The sequence below is a fragment of the Typopeltis vanoorti genome, chromosome 20 (assembly GCF_054136105.1).
Source record: "Typopeltis vanoorti isolate ZY-2024b chromosome 20, IOZ_Tvanoo_1.0, whole genome shotgun sequence".
In the NCBI taxonomy this organism is placed as follows: Eukaryota; Metazoa; Arthropoda; class Arachnida; order Uropygi; family Thelyphonidae; genus Typopeltis; species Typopeltis vanoorti.
The window spans coordinates 99,686,737-99,706,687 of record NC_143568.1 but is presented as its reverse complement, the minus strand read 5'-3'; the positions used below and the strand labels follow the sequence as shown (position 1 = coordinate 99,706,687).

Sequence of the window (19,951 nt, the reverse complement as noted above, 5' to 3'; positions counted from 1 at the left end):
TTCACCTTGCCAACACTCAACATTGATGTGATATGGGTTCCAAATTTCTTGTTTTGGAGATATATATATATTACAAAGTTTTGTAATAAAAATTTCTGCTACAATGAAGTTTGGCAGAATCAACAATATTATTACTACCTTATTTCTGTTTCTCGTGTGGGAGAAAAACGGTAAAATGTCACTCTTATAATTATATGAGATGTTATAATGGCAAAAATAGTAAGAAAAAAGTCATTTGCACTTTCTCTTCAAATCACAAAGAAAGAACATTGTAAATTCAGTCAGTGGAAAAGAAAATACTACATATTTTTCTCCTGTTATCTGATTTTTTTTCTTGTAGTACAAAGAAGAAATCACTGCATATAACATGAAGTCTGCAGGAGGGAAAAAAATCTGGAAATTGGTTACATTATAACGAATAGAGAAATCATGTCAGAAAAATTATTCACGTAAGATTCTAATCTCAGCAGACATAATATTTTCTCTAGATTAGATATCTAAAGTAACTGAACCTTTGCTACTATTTTACACTAAAATGAATGGGTATGTTCCATAAGTGATTTACGTTTGTAACAGCTGTCTTGCGAACAATTTATGAAATAAATTATCTGAAATATCCTCAGATTGATTAGGTCTATACCCCCCCCCCCCAAAAAAGAAGAAGATTATGAAACGCATATGCACCTTTTCTTTGAAAATAATTCAAATCCTCTTTTTCAAGATAATTGTATGATTTAATTTCTAATTTTTGATAATAAAAGTGAAACTGATCATTATAAATTAAGCAATTATTTTGGCATAAATAATGTATAAACATGTAAACGAAATATCAGTATTTCTGTTAGGATATAGGTTATCAACAATCGAAAAGGAAACGAGACATTCTTGACATATTCTGCACTACAGCCTGAGGCACTTTAGTGTTCTCCCCTTTCTTCTCAATAGCACTGAGAGTAATAAGCCTTCAACTTTTCCTCCAGCTAAGAGGATATTACCAAGTATTTAGAAGACGTAGATTATTTCAGAAATAGCTTCCAGCAGCAGAAGTAATATTTAGATTTTTTTAAAAGAAAAACAAACACAAATAATACTACTGAACTTTCTTTTGTGTGGTATGCATATAAACAATTTTGCATGGTGAAAATATAGCATATTATTTCTAAAATTTCACATAATTCCAGCAGACAGTAGAACAGCTGGTTTTAGATTGCAAATAAATAGAACAGAATTAGAAACTTCAGGATACAATCTGATTGCCGTATATCTTTTTGTCAAAATGGTAAAATGAAGTAATTGATTTTGAATGCTGTCTAGAAAAGCTTTCAAACCTATGAGTTCTAGGAGAAGATAAGGAGGGGGGGGGAGCATTAGAAAATCTTCAAAATGAAAAAGAATTTTGAATCATTCCGTATATGATATTTTTCACATTATATTTTCAACATATCCACGAGGATGTGCACTAGATATTATTGTAATATGCATAATACAAATAAATAAATGACGAAGGCGAAGACTCACTGCTAAAATATCATTGGATATAAATTTTTGATACCAAAAAGACACACAATCGGAAACCGAGTAATTCAATGTAGCATTTTAACATTTTTTTTTTTTATTTTGTCTTTATGAATAACAAAAAATCGTTTCTAAAACTGAAATGTGATGATCCATATAATGCTATTTGGCTAGAAACAAAAGCAAAAGGACATATTTATTTCAATAAATATTGTTTAAAAATATAAATATTTGACATAATATTTTCAAAGCAAACATTTGAAAATTCTGAAATTAGAAAACAAATTATTCAATTATTATACGTAAAGTGAAAGAACAATCAGTGCAACTCTTCCGGTGCACTGATCTGTAGAATTACCAAGTATTTATAAGACCTAGATCATTTCAGAAATAGCTTCCAGTAGCAGCAGAAGTAATATTTAGATTTGTTTAAAAGAAAAACAAACACCAATAATATTACTGAACTTTCTTTTGTGTGGTATGCATATAAACAATTTTGCATGGTGAAAATATAGCATATTATTTCTAAAATTTCACATAATTTCAGCGGACAGTAGAATAGATGGTTTTAGATTGCAAATAAATAGAACAGAATTAGAAGCTTCAGGATACAATCTGATTGCCGTATATCTTTTGTCAAAATGGTAAAATGAAGTAATTGATTTTGAATGCTGTCTAGAAAAGCTTTCAAACCTGTATAGAAATTTAGAGTAGTTATGCAATTCAGTTCCAGGAGAGAATAAGGAGGGGGAAGCATTAGAAAATCTTCAAAATGAGCAAAAATTTTGAATCATTCCGTATATGATATTTTTCACATTATATTTTCAACATATCTATGAGGTTATGCACTAGATATTATCGTAATATGCATAATACAAATAAATAAATAAATGACGAAGGCAAAGAATCACTGCTAAAATATCATTGGATATAAATTTTTGATACCAAAAAGAAACGATCGGAAACCGAGTGATGCAATTTAGCATTTTAACATTTTTTTTTATTTTGTCTTTATGAATAACAAAAAATCGTTTCTAAATCTGAAATGTGATGATCCATATAATGCTATTTCGCTAGAAACGAAAGAAAAAGGACATATTTATTTCAATAAATATTATTTAAAAATATAAATATTTGACATAATATTTTCAAAGCAAACATTTGAAAATTCTAAAATTCGAAAAAAAATTATTCAATTATTATACGTAAAGTGAAAGAACAATCAGTGCAACTCTTCCGGTGCACTGATTTGTAGAATAAAATACACCAAATTTACTAAATAGATTTACTAAATATCACTAAATAGATTCATTGCAAAAGCTGATCAGTGGTCGTTTCAGGATTGATTTTTTTCGCATATGTGAAATTCGTTTCAAGTTTTGGGAAGAGACACAATAAATCATTTTAGAGGCAAGAAAGGTCAAATAACTTAGGACAGTAAATGAAATTCTAAGCAACACAATAGACGTAAAGACAGGGGGAAGGGAGACACAAAGGTCACTCAGCAACAGTTAATCCACTAATGGCTATAGAATAGCCGTAACGAGATTAACGGCGGAGGTAGCTAATGGCATGATAAAAGGTAGAATGCCGACGAAGTTTTGATCCATGAAAAAAAGCTAGGGAGTGTTGAATATTTCATCCACACCGGCCGGTTGAGAGGTTAAGTGAGTACAGAGATACCAGTGAGGCAATTGAGTGTAATAAGGTATATAAAACACCTAAGTTAGTACCTGGTAATCAACAAGAGTGGAATAGTTAGTATAAAGCATCAGGGCTATCAAATGATATAGTTAGTGGAATAGAATGTGAAGGATATAATAAATTTAGTTTAATCCTTTATCCAAGTTTCATCCTTTTTTCCAAGTGTAAGCAAAGTTTGCTTACACTTGAAAAAAAAAAAAATGTGAAGGATATAGTGTGTTCAGGGAGGATAGAGAGAAAAGAATAGGGAGAGAAGTGTTACTGATGAATTGCAACCCAAGAGTAAAAGTTCAACTTTTACTCTTGGGATGTGCCAGTGAAAATGGCACATCTGAGGCTATCTGGTGTGAGATTGAGGAGGAGGACAGGTATTTATTATGGGTGATTTCATAGATTGGAAGGAAGAGAGGATACATGGGAGGAAGGAAATGGAATTTATGCAGTTACTAAGGATAATTATCTGAGACAGCATGTGATGGAAGTACTGGATCTAGTAATTGAATCTGAGAATTTGTCTATAATGAATACGACCACATTGTCACCAATTGGTGAGAGTGATCATACGGTCTTGACCTGGGAGGTGACTAAATGTGTGGAATTTTCAGTTAAGATGGAGTATGTGATAATGTTAATAATGCTACTTATCCATTTAACTTACTAATATAGTAATGCTGTCCACTGCTACTTTCAAACACTACTTCACTATTTCCCCATGTACTGTTAACATACTTTGCAGCTTCTTATGCCATGGCATTACTCTAAGCTGTTGTCTAAATTTTTCATAATCACATTTAAAATCTGTAGTTTCACATATACTCCATTCTTAAATGAAAATTCTACACACACACACAGTAATCTCCTAGGTTAAGACTGTATAATTACTCTCCCCACTCAGAATATGATCACCTTATTATGGACAAATTCTCTGGGGTTATTTCATGCACTGTTTCAGATAATTAACTTATAAGCTGTATAAATCCCACCCCCATTCTATTATAAGAAGACTTGGGTAAGAACATAGAAAATAAATATCAAGAAGGTGGCAAGATATCCTGGAAGTTGTTGAAGAAGCTCAAAAATGGAGGAAACAGTGCTGTAAAAGAAATTAGAGATGATAAAGATGACATGAAAACTGGAGAAAAAGATATCCTTGAAGTATGGAGAAATTACTTTGAAAAATTGTTAAATGAAACAAGCAGTGATAGCACAGTGGTAAAAAAACACTCAACAGGCATGCAGTCAGGAATACATATCTAACTGGAAGTAGAAACAGTCAAAGGCCTGAAATGTGGAAAGGCAGTAGAAGTAGATGATATTCGACCAGAAATGCTCAAGTATGGAGGTATAAAAGTCTTACAGTGGCTGCACTGCATAGTTCAGAAGGCCTGGCCTGGACAGACAGACGAATTCCAGATGATTGCAGTAGATCTCTCATAGTACCCATATATAAAAGGGGAAATAAAACTGAATGTGAGAATTACAGAGGTATTTTTCTACTAAGTATTCCTGGTAAGATATATGCAAGTATACTTGAGAAACGGTTGAGAAGGATTGTGGAAGAAAATCTTGGTGAAGAACAAGCTGGATTCAGGCCAAATAGAGGCTGGCAGGATCACCAAGATATAGGTGGACTGATATGGTAAAAAGTGTCTTAGAAGATAGAAATATAAGATATGATAATGTTGGAGTCTTAACAGGTAACAGACTGATTTGGAAGAAAATTGTAGATAGGAAGTTAGTAATGGTGTAAATTTTTCATGTAGTACTATCATATCCTGTACACCCATGAGGGGTACATGGAATGAATTTATGATGATGATGATCTATTTTTCCATAGGTAAAGTATCATACTGACTTGTAAATGCTAATTAAAATAGTAAGCTTTTGATCTCTATTAATGCTTGTTATTGCTTAAGACGATGCTAATAAGCCTCAACTAACTCTACCCCTGCACATGCGCACGCGCGCACACACACACACACACATTAAAAGTATTTTAATTTTTAAGTATCTGTCATTTACTGCATCAACTAACTATAAAGTAAAGAGAAAATTTGTGTCAAATGTACCAATAAATGAATGAATGAATCTTCTAAAACGTTTATTTCTCAAAGAAAGTAGACAGAATTCCTTTATCCAGTATCAGTGACGACTGATAGTGAAGTTCTATCGATGAGTTTGAAGGCATCAGGGCAAGAGTATGCAGCAGACAACTGCCACCATCTCATGATCTGAAATTAACTTGCAGATCATCTGAAATAGTTCTCTGATCAATATTCCTCAGATGTTGGGATAAAAATATGTTTCAGAGATCCCTCCTTGCCTGTGCCAAAGAGCTCTAGAGCCATTTAATCTGGAAGAAAAAAAATGTTTTCTAGTCAGCAACTAGAATCCAACCTATAATAAGTCTTTCTTTTGGCAGTCTAGTATTATGGAACCAGAAATGCTCTAACAAGGCCTACACAGGCACTGTGTCAGATCTAAAAAACGAATTAACAATTTAGTTTATAAAACAAGTAACTGAAAGGAAAATAACAGAATTTAAAAAAAAAATGTTCTTTTAAATAACTATGGATGCAAGCTTTTGATGTGTTGTCATATAATTGCCATAAAAAGTGGTAATCTTGTTACTTCTAGCTTTTTAAAATAAGGGTTCTTGAAAGCAAAAATAATTGATACTGGGGCATTTCATTTTATCATATTACCTCAATAAATGAAATATTACCTGTCAGCTAAAATTCTGTGAATAATAGCTTTTGATGTGTTGTCATATAATTGCTATAAAGGATTAAAAGAAAAGTGGGAACTTTTCTTTTAATCCTTTTACTTTTAATCTTGTTACTTCTACCTTTTTAAAATAAGGTTCTTGAAAGCAAAAATAACCGATACTGAGGCATTTCATTTTATCATATTACCTCAATAAATGAAATATTACCTGTTAGCTAAAATTCTGTGAATAATATCAAGCATTTTTCTTGATTGAGAAAATATTAAGGTGCGATGCCCTTCAGAGTGCAGGTTTTCTAAAAGTTTTAACAAGAAAGTCAATTTTCCAGATTCTTGAATGAGAATTTCATCTGGAACATTTTCAAAGGATATTCCAGACAATGCATCATCATCTTCTAGTTCACTCTCGAGCATGTCAGAGCTAGCAATTAGTAAGATAAATGTTACATGTCATTAGCATATAAAATAACAAAAAATAAATTTTCAACTTGGATCTTGATTAACTCAAAATAAACATGCTTTTCCAATCAAAATATCATTTTCTTTTGTTATTTCTTCAAAACTTGAATTTTAATAATTTAAAGGTGATGCAAGATTATATATCCTTATATTACTTTCATGTAGATCAGTGGTTCTTAACCTTTTTTTTTGCCTGCTGCCCATCCCCCCTTCAACTATTTGAATGACCTAACACCCCTGCTCAATTTTACACTAGTTTAATGACTCAATAGGATAATTATAATATATTATTAGGCAAACCTAAATTACTATCATATTTGAACTGATAGTTAATTAAAAATTAATGACTAATTTTTAATCAACATTCTTTCACTATGCCTTATCCCATGTTAAACGGAGTCGGCGAACGATCTTTAACCTTCCTCTTCCAAGTTCTCCGGTCCAGGGTGTCCTTCGGACTCCATCCTTTCTCCCTAAGATCCTCTGTCACCTTATCCCTCCACCTGAGCTTGGGCCTGCCTCTTTTCCTCCTTCCTTCCAACTCCATATACTCCACTCGTTTACCAACATACTCCTCACCCTTCCTCTCTACATGTCCGAACCACCTCAGCCTACTTTCTTGTATCTTCTTGCCAATTGGTCGCACCTTAACCGTCCCTCTGATGTAGTCATTCCTTATCCTGTCCTTTGTCAGGCCACTCATCCATCTCAACATCCGCATCACCGCTACCTCCATCTTCCTCTCCTGTGCCTTGGTTATAGGTCACGTCTCCGTGCAATGAAGCATCGCCGGCCTCACCACCATCTTATACAGCTTTCCTTTCCTCTTACAACTCACTCTCTTGTCGCACAGGACCCCGCTCATATTCCTCCAGTTCATCCAGCCGCATATTATTCGGTGCTGTATTTCCTCATCCAGGTCACCATTCCTCTCGACGACCAACCCAAGGTACTTGAATTTCTTCCCTGAAATTAGCCTTTCACCCTAAAGTTGTATGATCATATCCTCGTCACTCCCCGCTGACATATATTCAGTCTTCTCCCGGTTAATTTTCATGCCTCTCTCCTCCAATACCTTTCTCCACTCTTCCAGGGTATTTTCAAGCTTCTCTCGGGATGATTCGCATAGAACAATGTCATCGGCAAACAGCATGCTTCATGGTGCCTCCTTGACATCCTCCACTAGTACATCCATGACCAGGTCAAAGAGGTAGGGTCTCAGAACTGACCCTTGGTGTAGCCCTACGACAATGGGGAACCCTTCTGTCATGCTGACACTAGTCCTGACCTGAGTTTCTGTTCCCTCATACATCTCCTTCACCAACCTCACGTACTTCTCTGACACCCCTTCTTCCTCTTACACCTCACCACCTTCTGCCTGGCCACTCTGTCGTATGCCTTTTCCAGGTCTATAAACACCATGTGCAGCTCCACTTGCATCTCTCTATATTTCTCCATCGATCGCCTTAGCGCAAATATCGCATCCAAACTGCTCCTCATCGCATCCGTGAGGAGCAGTTTGGATTTATGCCAGGAAGAAGCATAAATCCAAACTGCTCCTCACCAATTTTCGTTTCCTGCCGTATCCTCCCTTCAATTACTCTTTCCCATATCTTCAATGTGTGTGACATCAGCTTGATCCCTCTATAGCTGCCACAGTCTTGAACATCTCTTCTTCCTTTGTAGATTGGGATGAGAATACTTTTCCTCCATTCCTCTGGTATCTTTTCCTGTTGGGCTATTTTCCTCATCAGATCCCATAACATATCGATGCCCTCACTGCCCAAACTTTTCCACACTTCCCCAGGTATCTGGTCTGCCCCCCACAGCCTTTCCATTCTTCATTTTTCTCAGTACCCAATCCACTTCCTCTCTACTTATGTCTTGCACTGGTCTCTTGTTTGCCTCTCCATCCTCACACCTCTTTCTCAGATTCTCTTCATTTAGTAGTTTACGGAAATATTCTTTCCATCTTCCTCTGATTTTGTCCTCCTCTGGTAATACTACTCCTGAGGCATCCTTTATCTGCTTGACTGATGTTATGTCTTTCGAGGCCTTATCTCTGGCTTTTGCTATTCTCAACAACTGAGCTTCACCACCGTTTCTCTCCAGTTCTTCATAAACCCCATCAACTGCTCTCGCTTTCGCCCTTGCCACAGGTCTCTTTGCATTTTTCTTCGCTAATCTATATGTCTCCTTGTCAGCTCTAGTTCCAGTCATATCCCATTTTTTCTTTGCCTCTTTCTTTTCCTTGATCTCCAACTGCACCTCCTCATTCCACCACCATGCCTCCTTATCCTCAGGCGGTCCCTTTCCTAATGTTATACCAAGCACCTCTTCTCCAATTTTTCTAATATTCCGACTATTAACGTCCCACCATTCTTTCACATCCTCTGGTAACTTCATTTCTTTCAATACCTTTTCTTTAAACTTATTCCTTGGGCCTTCCTCTTCCAATTTCCACCATTTTATTCTCCTCTGTATCCACCACTTCCATCTATTCTTCTTTTCCCCTTTTATATCACAGTCTACCGCAACCAACCTGTGCTGCTACACTTTCTCCATTAATCACTTTACAGTTTTTCACCTCCTTTAGATGTTTCCTACATCACATAATATAGTCAATCTGACTCATTCTATCCGTGCTCTTATAGATTATCAGATACCCAACTCTCTTCTTGAACCACGTGTTAGCTATAGCCAGATCGAAGGCCACAGTATATTCTATGATTCTTTTACCGTCTTCATTTCTTTCACCACTAACTCCAACCCTCATGTACCCTTTCTTCACTGCTTCGTTGCCTTCCTACATGCCCATTCAGATCTGCTCCGACGATCACTCTCTCACCATCAGGGATTCCCATTACTACTTGGTCAAATTCTTTCCAGAATAGCTCTTTCTCCTCCTCATCACAACCTACTTTTGGGGCATAGCCACACACTATAGTAGCCACACTTCCTCCCATCTCAAGCTTAACGCTCATAATCCAATCATTCTTCCAGCACACCTCGCAGACTCCACCCTTCAGCTCCTTATTGATGATAACTCCAACTCCGTTTCTTCCCTTCTCATTCACACCGCTATAAAAGTTTATATCCCTCCGCCAGCTCCTTTGCTTTATTGCCCTTCCACCTTGTCTCCTGCACGCAGAAGATCTTCAGCTTCCTTCTTCTCATCATGTCCACTACCTCCCTACTCTTCTCATTTATCATACCCACATTCAGCGACCCGATTCTTACTTTACACACACTCTCTTTCTGTTGGACTTGCTTCTTTAGCCGAACCTGTCCTTGGTTCAGTAGCCCTAGCCCACTTCTCACAGTCCTCGGGCAACAGAACTGCGTGTCGCTTACGGGGTACACCCTAGCTGTGGTCCTTTCTCTGTTATTCAACATTTCATCCTTGGTTTTGGCATTAGTTAATTTTTAATTAACTAATGATAATTAAAAATTGAGTAAAAATTAAAAATTTTTACTCAAAAAAGATGTAAACTTATTGTATTTAATAAGCTAATCATTAATGGCTACCCTTAGCCTGATGAGATCCTGCTAATTTTTCAATATCAGGTTCAATGTTCAACACATGAAGTCTCAAGTCTTTCTTTCACTTATTTGCAATCTATTTCGCTGCTTAGCTAACAACTGTAACACGACACTGAATTCTTTCTCGATCAAGTATGAAGAAGGAAAAGCAATGAGCAGTAATTTTATTTCTTGCTAAAGTTCAGGATACTTGCATTGCATGTTTGGCCAGAATCTTTCATACGCATGTTGAAATTGTACTTGAGCTTCAAAAGAATTTTTTAAGTCAATAAATTCTTCACACAAATTTGGATGAACAGAAGTGTCATCAAAAAGAAATGGATTTATGACCTAATTGGGTATTTTAAACTCAAAGTCTTTGAATCTGATCATCGAGTCTTCTTTTAACGTCAGAAGATGGGAACAATAACAATCCAAATAGGTATCTAATATTAAATCATCTATTATTTGTAGACTTATGAACTGCAGAAAATCTCGTTTTGCAATGCTCTGCTTGTAAAATGTTAATTTGCTGATAAAAGCATTTATAATCCCCTTTGCCTTAATAATATTCATCTTGCTTCCCTGCAATTTGATGTTAACCTCATTTAATTTGGTGAAAATATCATAAAGATATGTGATGTCAACCTTTTCCTTTTTTAGAATATTACATGTTCTCATCACATGAATTAAGGAATTCCAAATCAGTGTCATAGAGATCATTAAAGCATTGCAGATAGTTTCCATTTGAGAGCTATCTAACTTCAGTGTAAAGAAAAAGACATTCAAATTCTTCATAATTTTCATGGCAAAGTTCCTGAAAATATGGGTATTCAATGATTAGGTTTTTATTTTATTCACTGCTTTAATAACATCACCCAAAGTCTTATGTAGTCTACTGCTAAGATGTTTTACAAGTGCTGAATATGAAGAGTGCAGTGAATTGTCAAGATATTTGGAACTACTACTTTTAAATGTGCTATAAATCCAGGCTGACGACAAATCATAGCTGGCACTCCATCAGTTGCACATGCAATAATATTTGTGAGAAGAATGTTTTTAGCATTCCTTTAACAACCTTAAAAATGTAGAACCTTTTGTACCAATTTTCAGTTGTTCAGCAAATAGAAACTTTCAATAACTTATTCATTATTGAAATATAACGCACATAAGCCGTTAACAAAGCTTCGTTGTCATGTAATGTTGTCTCATCAAGTTGCAAAGAAAATTCTATGGTTTTTAAATCACAAATTTTTTTTTTCAATGTCCTTTGTCATTTCGTCTCTTGTTGATACTGAACTATTGCTGAGAGGAATTGAATGAATGTGGCTTTCCACATTTGGCAATTAATTTTAAAAGTTTGTAAGACATAACAAGTCCCTTCTCTTGTTGGTTACTTTGTTTTACAATGAACCCTTTAAGTCCAGGATGATTTTTAAATTTAGTCTTTAATTTTGCTTTATTTGGATGCTTTATTCTTAAATGCTCAATCGTTCTTGAGGTTTCCTTTCTTCGTTTGAGAAAGTTTTTTCACATATTAAGCACATTGGTAACTGCTCATTATTTACAGAAGGAATAACTCCATATTTTAAATATTCACTTGAATATTGACGACACTTTCCTTTTTCACTCATTTTAATGGGCTACAGTGATACACAATATCAACGAAGTGCGCCACACGATACCACGGGCTAGATGTAAACTGTAAACCAGAATTGTCACAGGCCTTAGGAAAAGTAGCAGGTAAAGCTTATAAAAGTAGTGGATTCTGCTAAAAATAGCCCAAATTAATTATTTTCAATGTAGAAAATTCAGACCAAAAAGTAGCCTAATAACTTAAGTTTCAATGTAAAAATTCTAAAAGTTAAGGAGTGAATAAATTTGAACAGCATTTCCAGACGTACAATATTCTGAACAGCGTTGCCCAAACATACAATATAAATAGGGATGCTAGATTAAATACAGAATTTTTTTGCTTTTATTATATTAGTAGTATTATCATGCTTACCGCCCACCTCAGAGTTCACAGCATCCGGGGGGGGGCACTACAGCCCAGGTTAAGATGCTATATATTTCAATGTCTTTTTTTTTTTTTCCCCCTTTAACTAAATTTTGTACTAGAGAAAAATTACATAAAAAAAGCTGAGAAATTCATAAGAGAAGTCAAAACTTATCCTAATGCCAAATGTAATTCAGATCACAATTCATTAAAGCCACAGGTTTTTGAGGCAGATATTGATGGGATTATGCTTAACAATATCTATTGGCGTGAGGGGTTTTCTATAAAACTGAAATTCAGTTTTATTTCAACAAAGAAATAAAACTGAAGAAGTTAAAAAGTAGTAATAAAAACTCAAGACTAAACTGGAATGATAAACAGGCTTCAAAAATAAGTATGTACAAGAAACAGATAATCACTGTAATTCAGTATTTCATACTGAATATGATAAAAATGTAAAATAAAAGGAATAAAGCAGGCATGATAATTCCAGAGAACAAAAAAAAGAAAGAATAGATAACTCTATGAAATTATGGAGTTAAAAATAACAATAATAAAGTTAAAAATTACGTAAAATGTAGAAAATTAAATAAAGAAATAACTCAAATGAGAGGTGGCAAAGGAAATATGGTTGAATGGCAAACCTATAAAATAAAACAACTTACAGGAAGGAAAAGGAACAAATGACTCAGATGAATAAAAAATGAAAAAGGTTCAAAAGATATTCTATAACACTGGTAGAAATAAAGACTAACATATTCAGATAATAGGGAAAGCCTGAAAACAGATGAGAATGAAACAGATGGCCCTTCAATTCTAACTGAAGAAATAACAATAAAGAAAACCAAAATAAAGCACTGGGTCTAGATTCAGTTACAAATGAAACGCTAAAAATAAATTTCCCAAAACTCAAAAAATTCAAATTCACTGAGATGTGCTGATTACAGAACACTTAATGAACAGTACCTTGGAATTATTTCCTAGAATAATATTAGGCAGATGTCAACACTGAATAAATAAAATAATAGCTGAAAAACAGCATGATTTAAAAGTGGAAAAAGCATAAGCAATGCAAAACATCAATTGCTGCACAAACAACAGGTCTACCTCTGATTTGTAAATTTTAAAAAAGTGTGACTATCTCTTATGCTAAACTTATAGGAATCTCAGAAAATATCAGTTTGGATTCAAAAGATTTAAGGATAATAATTAAAAAACATACTTGAATCAATAATCTGCAATAAAAATGCACATGCTTTCACAACAGATAGATATAAAAAGAGAAGCCCCACAGGTATGTGTATTATCACCATTGTTATTTTGAAGCTTCTCAAACGATCTTGCAAGAAACTGAAATAAACGCAAAGAAGCATCCTCATTCATGGGTAAGATATGCAGACAACAAAGTGAAAATTACTGAGAACAAAGTTTGTAGTTAATAAACTAACAACATAGTGATGAATTTGTACAGAAAATAAATAAATAAATAAATATAAATAAAAAAATAAAAATAAATAAAAAAATAAATAAATATAAATAAAAAAATAAATAAATATAAATAAAAAAAAAATAAATAAAAATAAAATAAAATAATAAAAACAGATAAAGCAATCAATAAAAACCTAAACATAACCTCTAAAAGGCCAACCCACGAAATAAGTAGAGATTTATATATCTGAGAATCTTATGATGGAAATACATGTGATCATGATTTCGTGAACACCAAAGTTGGATAGCAGCACAGTGGCAATCAGAGAGATTATAGCTGAGGTTAGTATTAAGATGTAATGGACTGAGGATGATTTCTTTAGATTTCACAATTCTTCTCTCGAGTTCATCACAGCAACTAAAGTTGTTCTTTTATTTATTCTAGATGAATAGATGAGTGATAGAATTTTTATCTTCAGGGTCAGCAGAATTAAGAACATGATTAGACAGTGCACGGGCTCTAGTTCTGTCATAGGTGATGTTGTTCACATGCTCTTCCAGACCTAATACAATGGATTTTTCAGTCTGACCAAAATAGGACATGTTGCAGTTGCACCAAAAATGATAAATGCTGGGATATTTTAAGCTGTTATGTTTTTGTTTAAGTGTATTGAGTAAGGAACATAGCTTGGGCAGAGGAGTGAAAGAAGTCCTGATTTTAAATTTCTTGAGAACTTTAGCTAATTCAGGAAAAACAGAACTGATATACAGTAAAGAGATATGTTGCCTTTTATATCACTCCTATATTCAATAAGGTGGGGAGTGGATTAAATAGCTTTCTGTCTGTTTAGAATAACCATTTTTCTGAAATGGTTGTAAGAAACTGTAGTTCTTTGTTGTTGTTCCTCTTCACAGGGAAGGGAGTGAGCACATTTACCTAGTGCAGAGATGATGTGAAGTTTTTAGGCAGATATTGATGGGATTTTGCTTAACGATATCTATTGGCGTGAGGGGGGGTTTCTATAAATAGTGAGTTGCTTGTGCAGTGAATTGCACAAGCAACTCATTGCATACACCCCCCTCCCAACACACACACAGAAAGATGTGTTGGGGGGGGGGTATGCAATGTTGACACACACACATACCTCAGGAATATGTTTCCTTCCCTCATTAAAGCAATAGCTGAGCTTCTGCTACATATAGTATTCAGATCCACTCATTAGTTGATTGGATTCAGCTAGCAAATGGAGACTAAGATGATACCATAAAAAAAATCAGTAGTGATAGTTAAAATATAGCAGTAATTTAGTACAAGAAATTGAGTCAAAATTTAGTCACCATTATCAGGTGATGAATGATTTTTCCTTATCTGGTGCAAGACAATACTGTTCATTGGAGGTCTGAACTGGCTCACAAAGAGTTTGATTTCTAAAGGCAGGGTTCCTGAATATTCATCCCTTAGTCCATCATAATGTGCTGCATTTCTAATGTTTCATGGGTGAGATTGTATGCATATATATATATATATATTTTTTTTTTTTCTTTTTTTTTTTGAGAAATTAAGACTTTCAAAAGTCTATTTACCAACCACTATGCTATCTGCCTATTAGTCTATGACCAATCTGCATCTTCTGGGAAAAAAAAAAAAAAAAAAAAAAAATTATTAGAATGCTCTTCATTCTAATATATATATATTATTTTTTATTAGCAATGAAAGAACTAGTCATGGAATATAATGATTAAACTGAATCGTTACATTCTATGTAATTAATGTGCAATATAATTCCATGTAATTATATTCCAAATACTTAAAATTCCATGTAATCTGATATTTTATACAAGGAGAGTGACTATGCAGGCTTAAGAGGATAAATCAGGTGACAAATGGATGAGTAGCATCATTAAGCAAAAGCTGCATAAAAAGAAAACGTGTTTCTTTTTTTTTTTTTCGAAAAATAGTATTTTGCCATGTGACACAATGTTAGGATAGAAACTCAGCCATCTCCATCTAAGACAAGTTAACTATTTAAACAAAAAGCCTAGTAATTAAGTTTTTTATAGGATTATTTTACTTCAAATATAATGTAGTGCGAGAAAACTAATTTTTTTTTTTTTTGTTGTGTGTGCATGAGTGCTTGCTTGCTTACTTTAAAAGAAAATCTATTCTAGTAACAGAGAATTTTTTAAAATAGAAGCAAGCAACTTACCTGAAGATAAATACATACCTGAGATTATCATCCAAACCCAGTTGAATACATGCCCTTCGACTAAGTAATCTGAGATGATCACAAATTTTTTTCAGAATTGTCAACTGAACAAGTGGGGACCTCTTAGATAACAAGATCTACAATAGCATTGAAAATGAAACATTACAGACAATATATTAATAATGCCATAAATACATATTTCATATATGCAAATATATTCATTATAATTATAATCAGGCAGTGTACAAATTTCGAATAGTTATATTATGTCATAGAAAACATTAAATCATGAAAATAGCATAAGTTGCATCAAATTACAACATTGCATGGTATCAGCTAGGAAAAAAAAAAAGATATTTGCAGGAACTTTCTAATATGCACAATGAAAATTAACACTTATAACAGAAAATTTCGATGGAATTCATATTGCTGTAAAATAAGTCAATGTTTTTGAGAGTTCATTCACTAGATTCTCATCATTCCAAGCTTTGAGGTATAGTCAAACCTGCATAATTGTATTACAAATGTGAGAAGAAATCTCATGGTGGAAGCATTGACAGAAATAAGGGATAACAGATCAACACAATCAGTATGGTATTTCAAAAGTTTGTATAAAAAAATAAAAAAAACTAAGTTGCAGTAACTATGCCTCAGGGTGAAGATGTGAGAGATCCAATCACATCTGCAGCAAAAATCAGAGAAGATAGTTGTTTAAAGTTTTTTTCACTTGGTTATAAATTAAAGATGCCAAGAAATTAATTCTCGTTTAATCCTCTATCCAAGCAAAAAATTCACAAGTGAAGTATCTTCACAATTAGGCTACTTGTATATAGAGACTAATGACTTCACATTAATTGTCTTGGTATCTCAATGCAAAGCACGCACAGTTTCAGGTGTGAATAATGCTAGGCACTATGGGAAGGGCAACTACCCATGGTAGTGACAATCCCTTCTTGTCTTCTGCTGTGAAAATCTAAACTTGCAAGCCCCCAAAATGGGGGCTTGCAAGTTTAGATTTTTATGTAAATTTATGTAAATTAATTTATGTAAATTACCTCACCATCTTCTGTAATTTACATAAATTACAGAAGATGGTGAGGTAATCCACATAGAGAGCTTTACTTGCTGGAAGTTGTTCTGTTATTGGGTTGATCTTGATTGCAAAAAGCGTGACACTTAAAACTTAACCTTGTGGGACACACTCCTCTTGGTTATACAGTCAGAAGAGTAGTTTCTACTCAGAACAGATTCGGTTAGATAAGACGTTCTTGATGTTAGATTACCTCTAAGACCAAAATTGTGTAGATCTTCAAGTATTATAAATCCCCAAACAGTGTCATGCTTTTCCCTGTCAAAGAAAACTGATACTAGATGCTCACATTTTAGGAAGGCATCTCTGATGAATGTCTTCCAGCCAAACTAGATGATCAGTAGTAAAATAATATTTTTGGAAGTCATATTATGTTCTAGAAAAAAAAGGGTGTTTCTCTCTGGGGGGGGGGGGGAATGAGAGAGAGACCACTTTTTCCAGAATCTTGCACAAGCAGCTGGTCAGAGCAAGTGCATGGGTAATTATTTGGGGATTTTGGATCATTCCCTTCCTTAGGAAAGGCCTTTTGACCAGGTATCTGAAAATATGCTTTCTCAGAAAATTCTGTTGTAAAGGTTATTTGATCTCCACGGATGATCGTGAAAGATGTTTTACCACCTCATAATGGATATCGTCTGATTCAATAGGAGTTGGATGGCACTTAAATGAAACAGCTTTCATTTCCACTTTAGTGAACAGCATGTATTCTTTTGGTGTAATTTGAAGTAAACTGGATTTGTCTGTTTTGCGTCACTTTTGTTTTTTTTTGGCAAGGAACTTCGAGGACAAGAAGATGTTGCAGATGTTTTAGCAAAAGTCTCCGTGAGCATTTCAGCAATCGCTGTTGGATCAGCAACTGAACATCTACTGTGTTATTTCTTTTAAGGTCACACAGTGGTGAGCATTCATATTGAAGAATTTATGGAGACAAGACACATTAGAATAATTACTTTACTTAACATTAAGCAAGTAACAATCAATGTTTCGACTGTGTATTGAGGTCTTCATCAGGAACATACATATATAGAATAAACAAGCAATATGCTGCTGCACTATACAAAAGTAAAATGAATCTAAATGTTTGTTAATCATTTATCCTAGCCTGACCTCGGATGAGGAAAAAAAGAATAAATAAAACAATTTCTAGTCCTTTGGTATTGAGATTTTCTTCTGTGTCCCCCCCCCCCATTCTCAGGAGAGGTTTAATTCAGTGCCAGAGCTCCCCAACCACCATGAAGCCACAAATGAACATCACTCTCCAACAAGCAATGAGTACACTCAAGAGCAGAAGTCCAGGACTACCTCAGATACGATACACAAGATAACAAGTCTTGGATCCTGTCTCCAGACCAACCATGGGGAAAAAGACTTACTGCAACACCCTCACCCTTGCAGGCAAGCCCAACAGATGAACCGATAGTAATCAGGCCATCCAGGACCCAGTCTTGCCAACAGTCATACTACATGGCAAACATGGTAGCAAGGTACTGAATCTCAGTGATAGTGGTCTAGAAGACAGTATAGTAGTAAAAAAGACTCAGAGGAAGTAGGCAAAGAATTGAAGAAGAAAAGCACAGAAAAAGAGTAATGACATAAAGGGCCAGTATCAACACACTGGGAGGTTCCCTCTACCATGACCAAGTACCTCTCATGGAGGGACCATCAGTGGGCAAGCTTATGTGTACAGTATTTTGGGATCCCAGGGAGTACTAATGGAAGTATGGTGAAAGTTTTTCAGAAGTATGGTGAAAATGTGAATACCTCCTTATACTGTGAAATTTTACTGAAGATTTGGGATGCAATTCGCCGAAAACATGTAAGTTTAGTGACAGAAGTATTGCTCCTGCATGACAATGCAAGACCCCATACAGCTACAGGAACCCTGAAGAGAATACAAGAACTTCAGTGGGAACTTCCTCAACATCCACCTTATAGCCCAATCTTGTCCCCTCCATCACATGCTGCCTTAAGTAATCATCTCTCAGTAAATGTATAAATTCCATTTCCTCTGTCATGTGATATTCTTCTTTCCAATCTCTATGAAGTCCCTTATAATTACTACTCGACATGCACTTATACTAGTTTACTGATGTATGTCTTCCAGATCATCCCTGGAATCTCCTGGCTTACAGTAGCAACCAATGGTACATTTTGTCTTATTGGTCCCAATCTCACACTGGACTGCTGCAAAAGAATAGCCATCTTCATACCTGTAATTCTTTTGGCTGCAATTCATCTACTATCATCAGTGGTATCCTCCCCATCCTATCTTCTCCATCCTCCCTGAAAATACCAATCCCTGTAACTACATCATCTGCCAAGTCTCACTAATGCCTATAACTATAGGTAAGGTTTCACTAACCAATGCCAAAAACTCCTCCCTCTAGTTCCTGATACTTCTGGCATTAGTATATAAAAACTGTAGCATTCCTTTAGGCTCCCAACCATCTTTACTTCATGAACTGAGACCACCCTATTCAATATTGTGGCTAGCTTGAGAGACTAGATTCTATATTTCTTGGTTCTCACACTCATTCATGGTGTTCCACTCCCCCCCCCCACACACACACGCACACTTTTTTGCTTACATTTTTCTGACTTGGTGTTTCAGCATTCTTGACAAACAAAGCTCTAAGACACCTAACATGAAAACTGTTTAATTTTATGTTCGTTGTTATAACATCAAGGAATTTAAATGGAAAAATTAATAATTGAACCGATGTTTAAAACAATAAATAATCAATTACATTATGAAAATAAAATAAGCATTTTATTTATTTTTATGTTTGTCATCATTTTCCTGATATGCTGATGGGGTGTTCTGGCTACTATACTACATGATTAAGTTTATATTATTATTAATCTCCTATTTAACAATTTTCCTCCAAATTTGCCTATTATCTGTCAGCAGTCCAATATTGTGATATCTAACATTTTGTTCTTCTAAGGCTTCTGATCAAATCAATCTACCTAGACCTTGGTCCTCCTCCAAGTCTTTTTCCTGCTATCTTGGCATCAAACATCTGTTTTGCTAACCTTTCCTAATATCTATATTTTAATATGATACTGCCATTGATGCCATCTGTTCAGGTCTCTTAACTTTTCTCAGAACTGTCATGTCTCTGGTCAGTAATTTGTGATCAAGTGCTTCCTATCTAACACTACTCTCAGATCCATCACTTAAAATTGGTTTGAATACTGTCTTGTACACTGCTAGTTTAATGTTTTGGTTAATTTGTCTCTTATTCCATATAAATTAATTCAACTGGTTCCCAACCATACCACCTTTGCTTATTCTGT

General features: G+C 34.6%; 1 protein-coding gene and 1 long non-coding RNA gene across 6 annotated transcripts in view; one reads left to right on the top strand and one right to left on the bottom strand.

Annotated features, from left to right (window-relative positions):
* Positions 1-19,951, bottom strand: part of LOC150095706 (DNA excision repair protein ERCC-6-like) — a 269,923-nt gene that overhangs the window by 148,201 nt on the left and 101,771 nt on the right. For all 4 annotated transcript variants that reach the window (XM_090409872.1, XM_090409870.1, XM_090409874.1 and 1 more), the window contains exons 10-11: positions 15,580-15,698; positions 6,155-6,367 (exon numbers count right to left, since the gene is read on the bottom strand). In XM_090409872.1, coding sequence (XP_090265998.1) covers positions 6,155-6,367; positions 15,580-15,698 — 332 coding nt within the window. The remainder of the gene's footprint in view (positions 1-6,154; positions 6,368-15,579; positions 15,699-19,951) is intronic.
* Positions 1-19,951, top strand: part of LOC150095707 (uncharacterized) — a 93,513-nt gene that overhangs the window by 72,093 nt on the left and 1,469 nt on the right. The window lies entirely within an intron of this gene.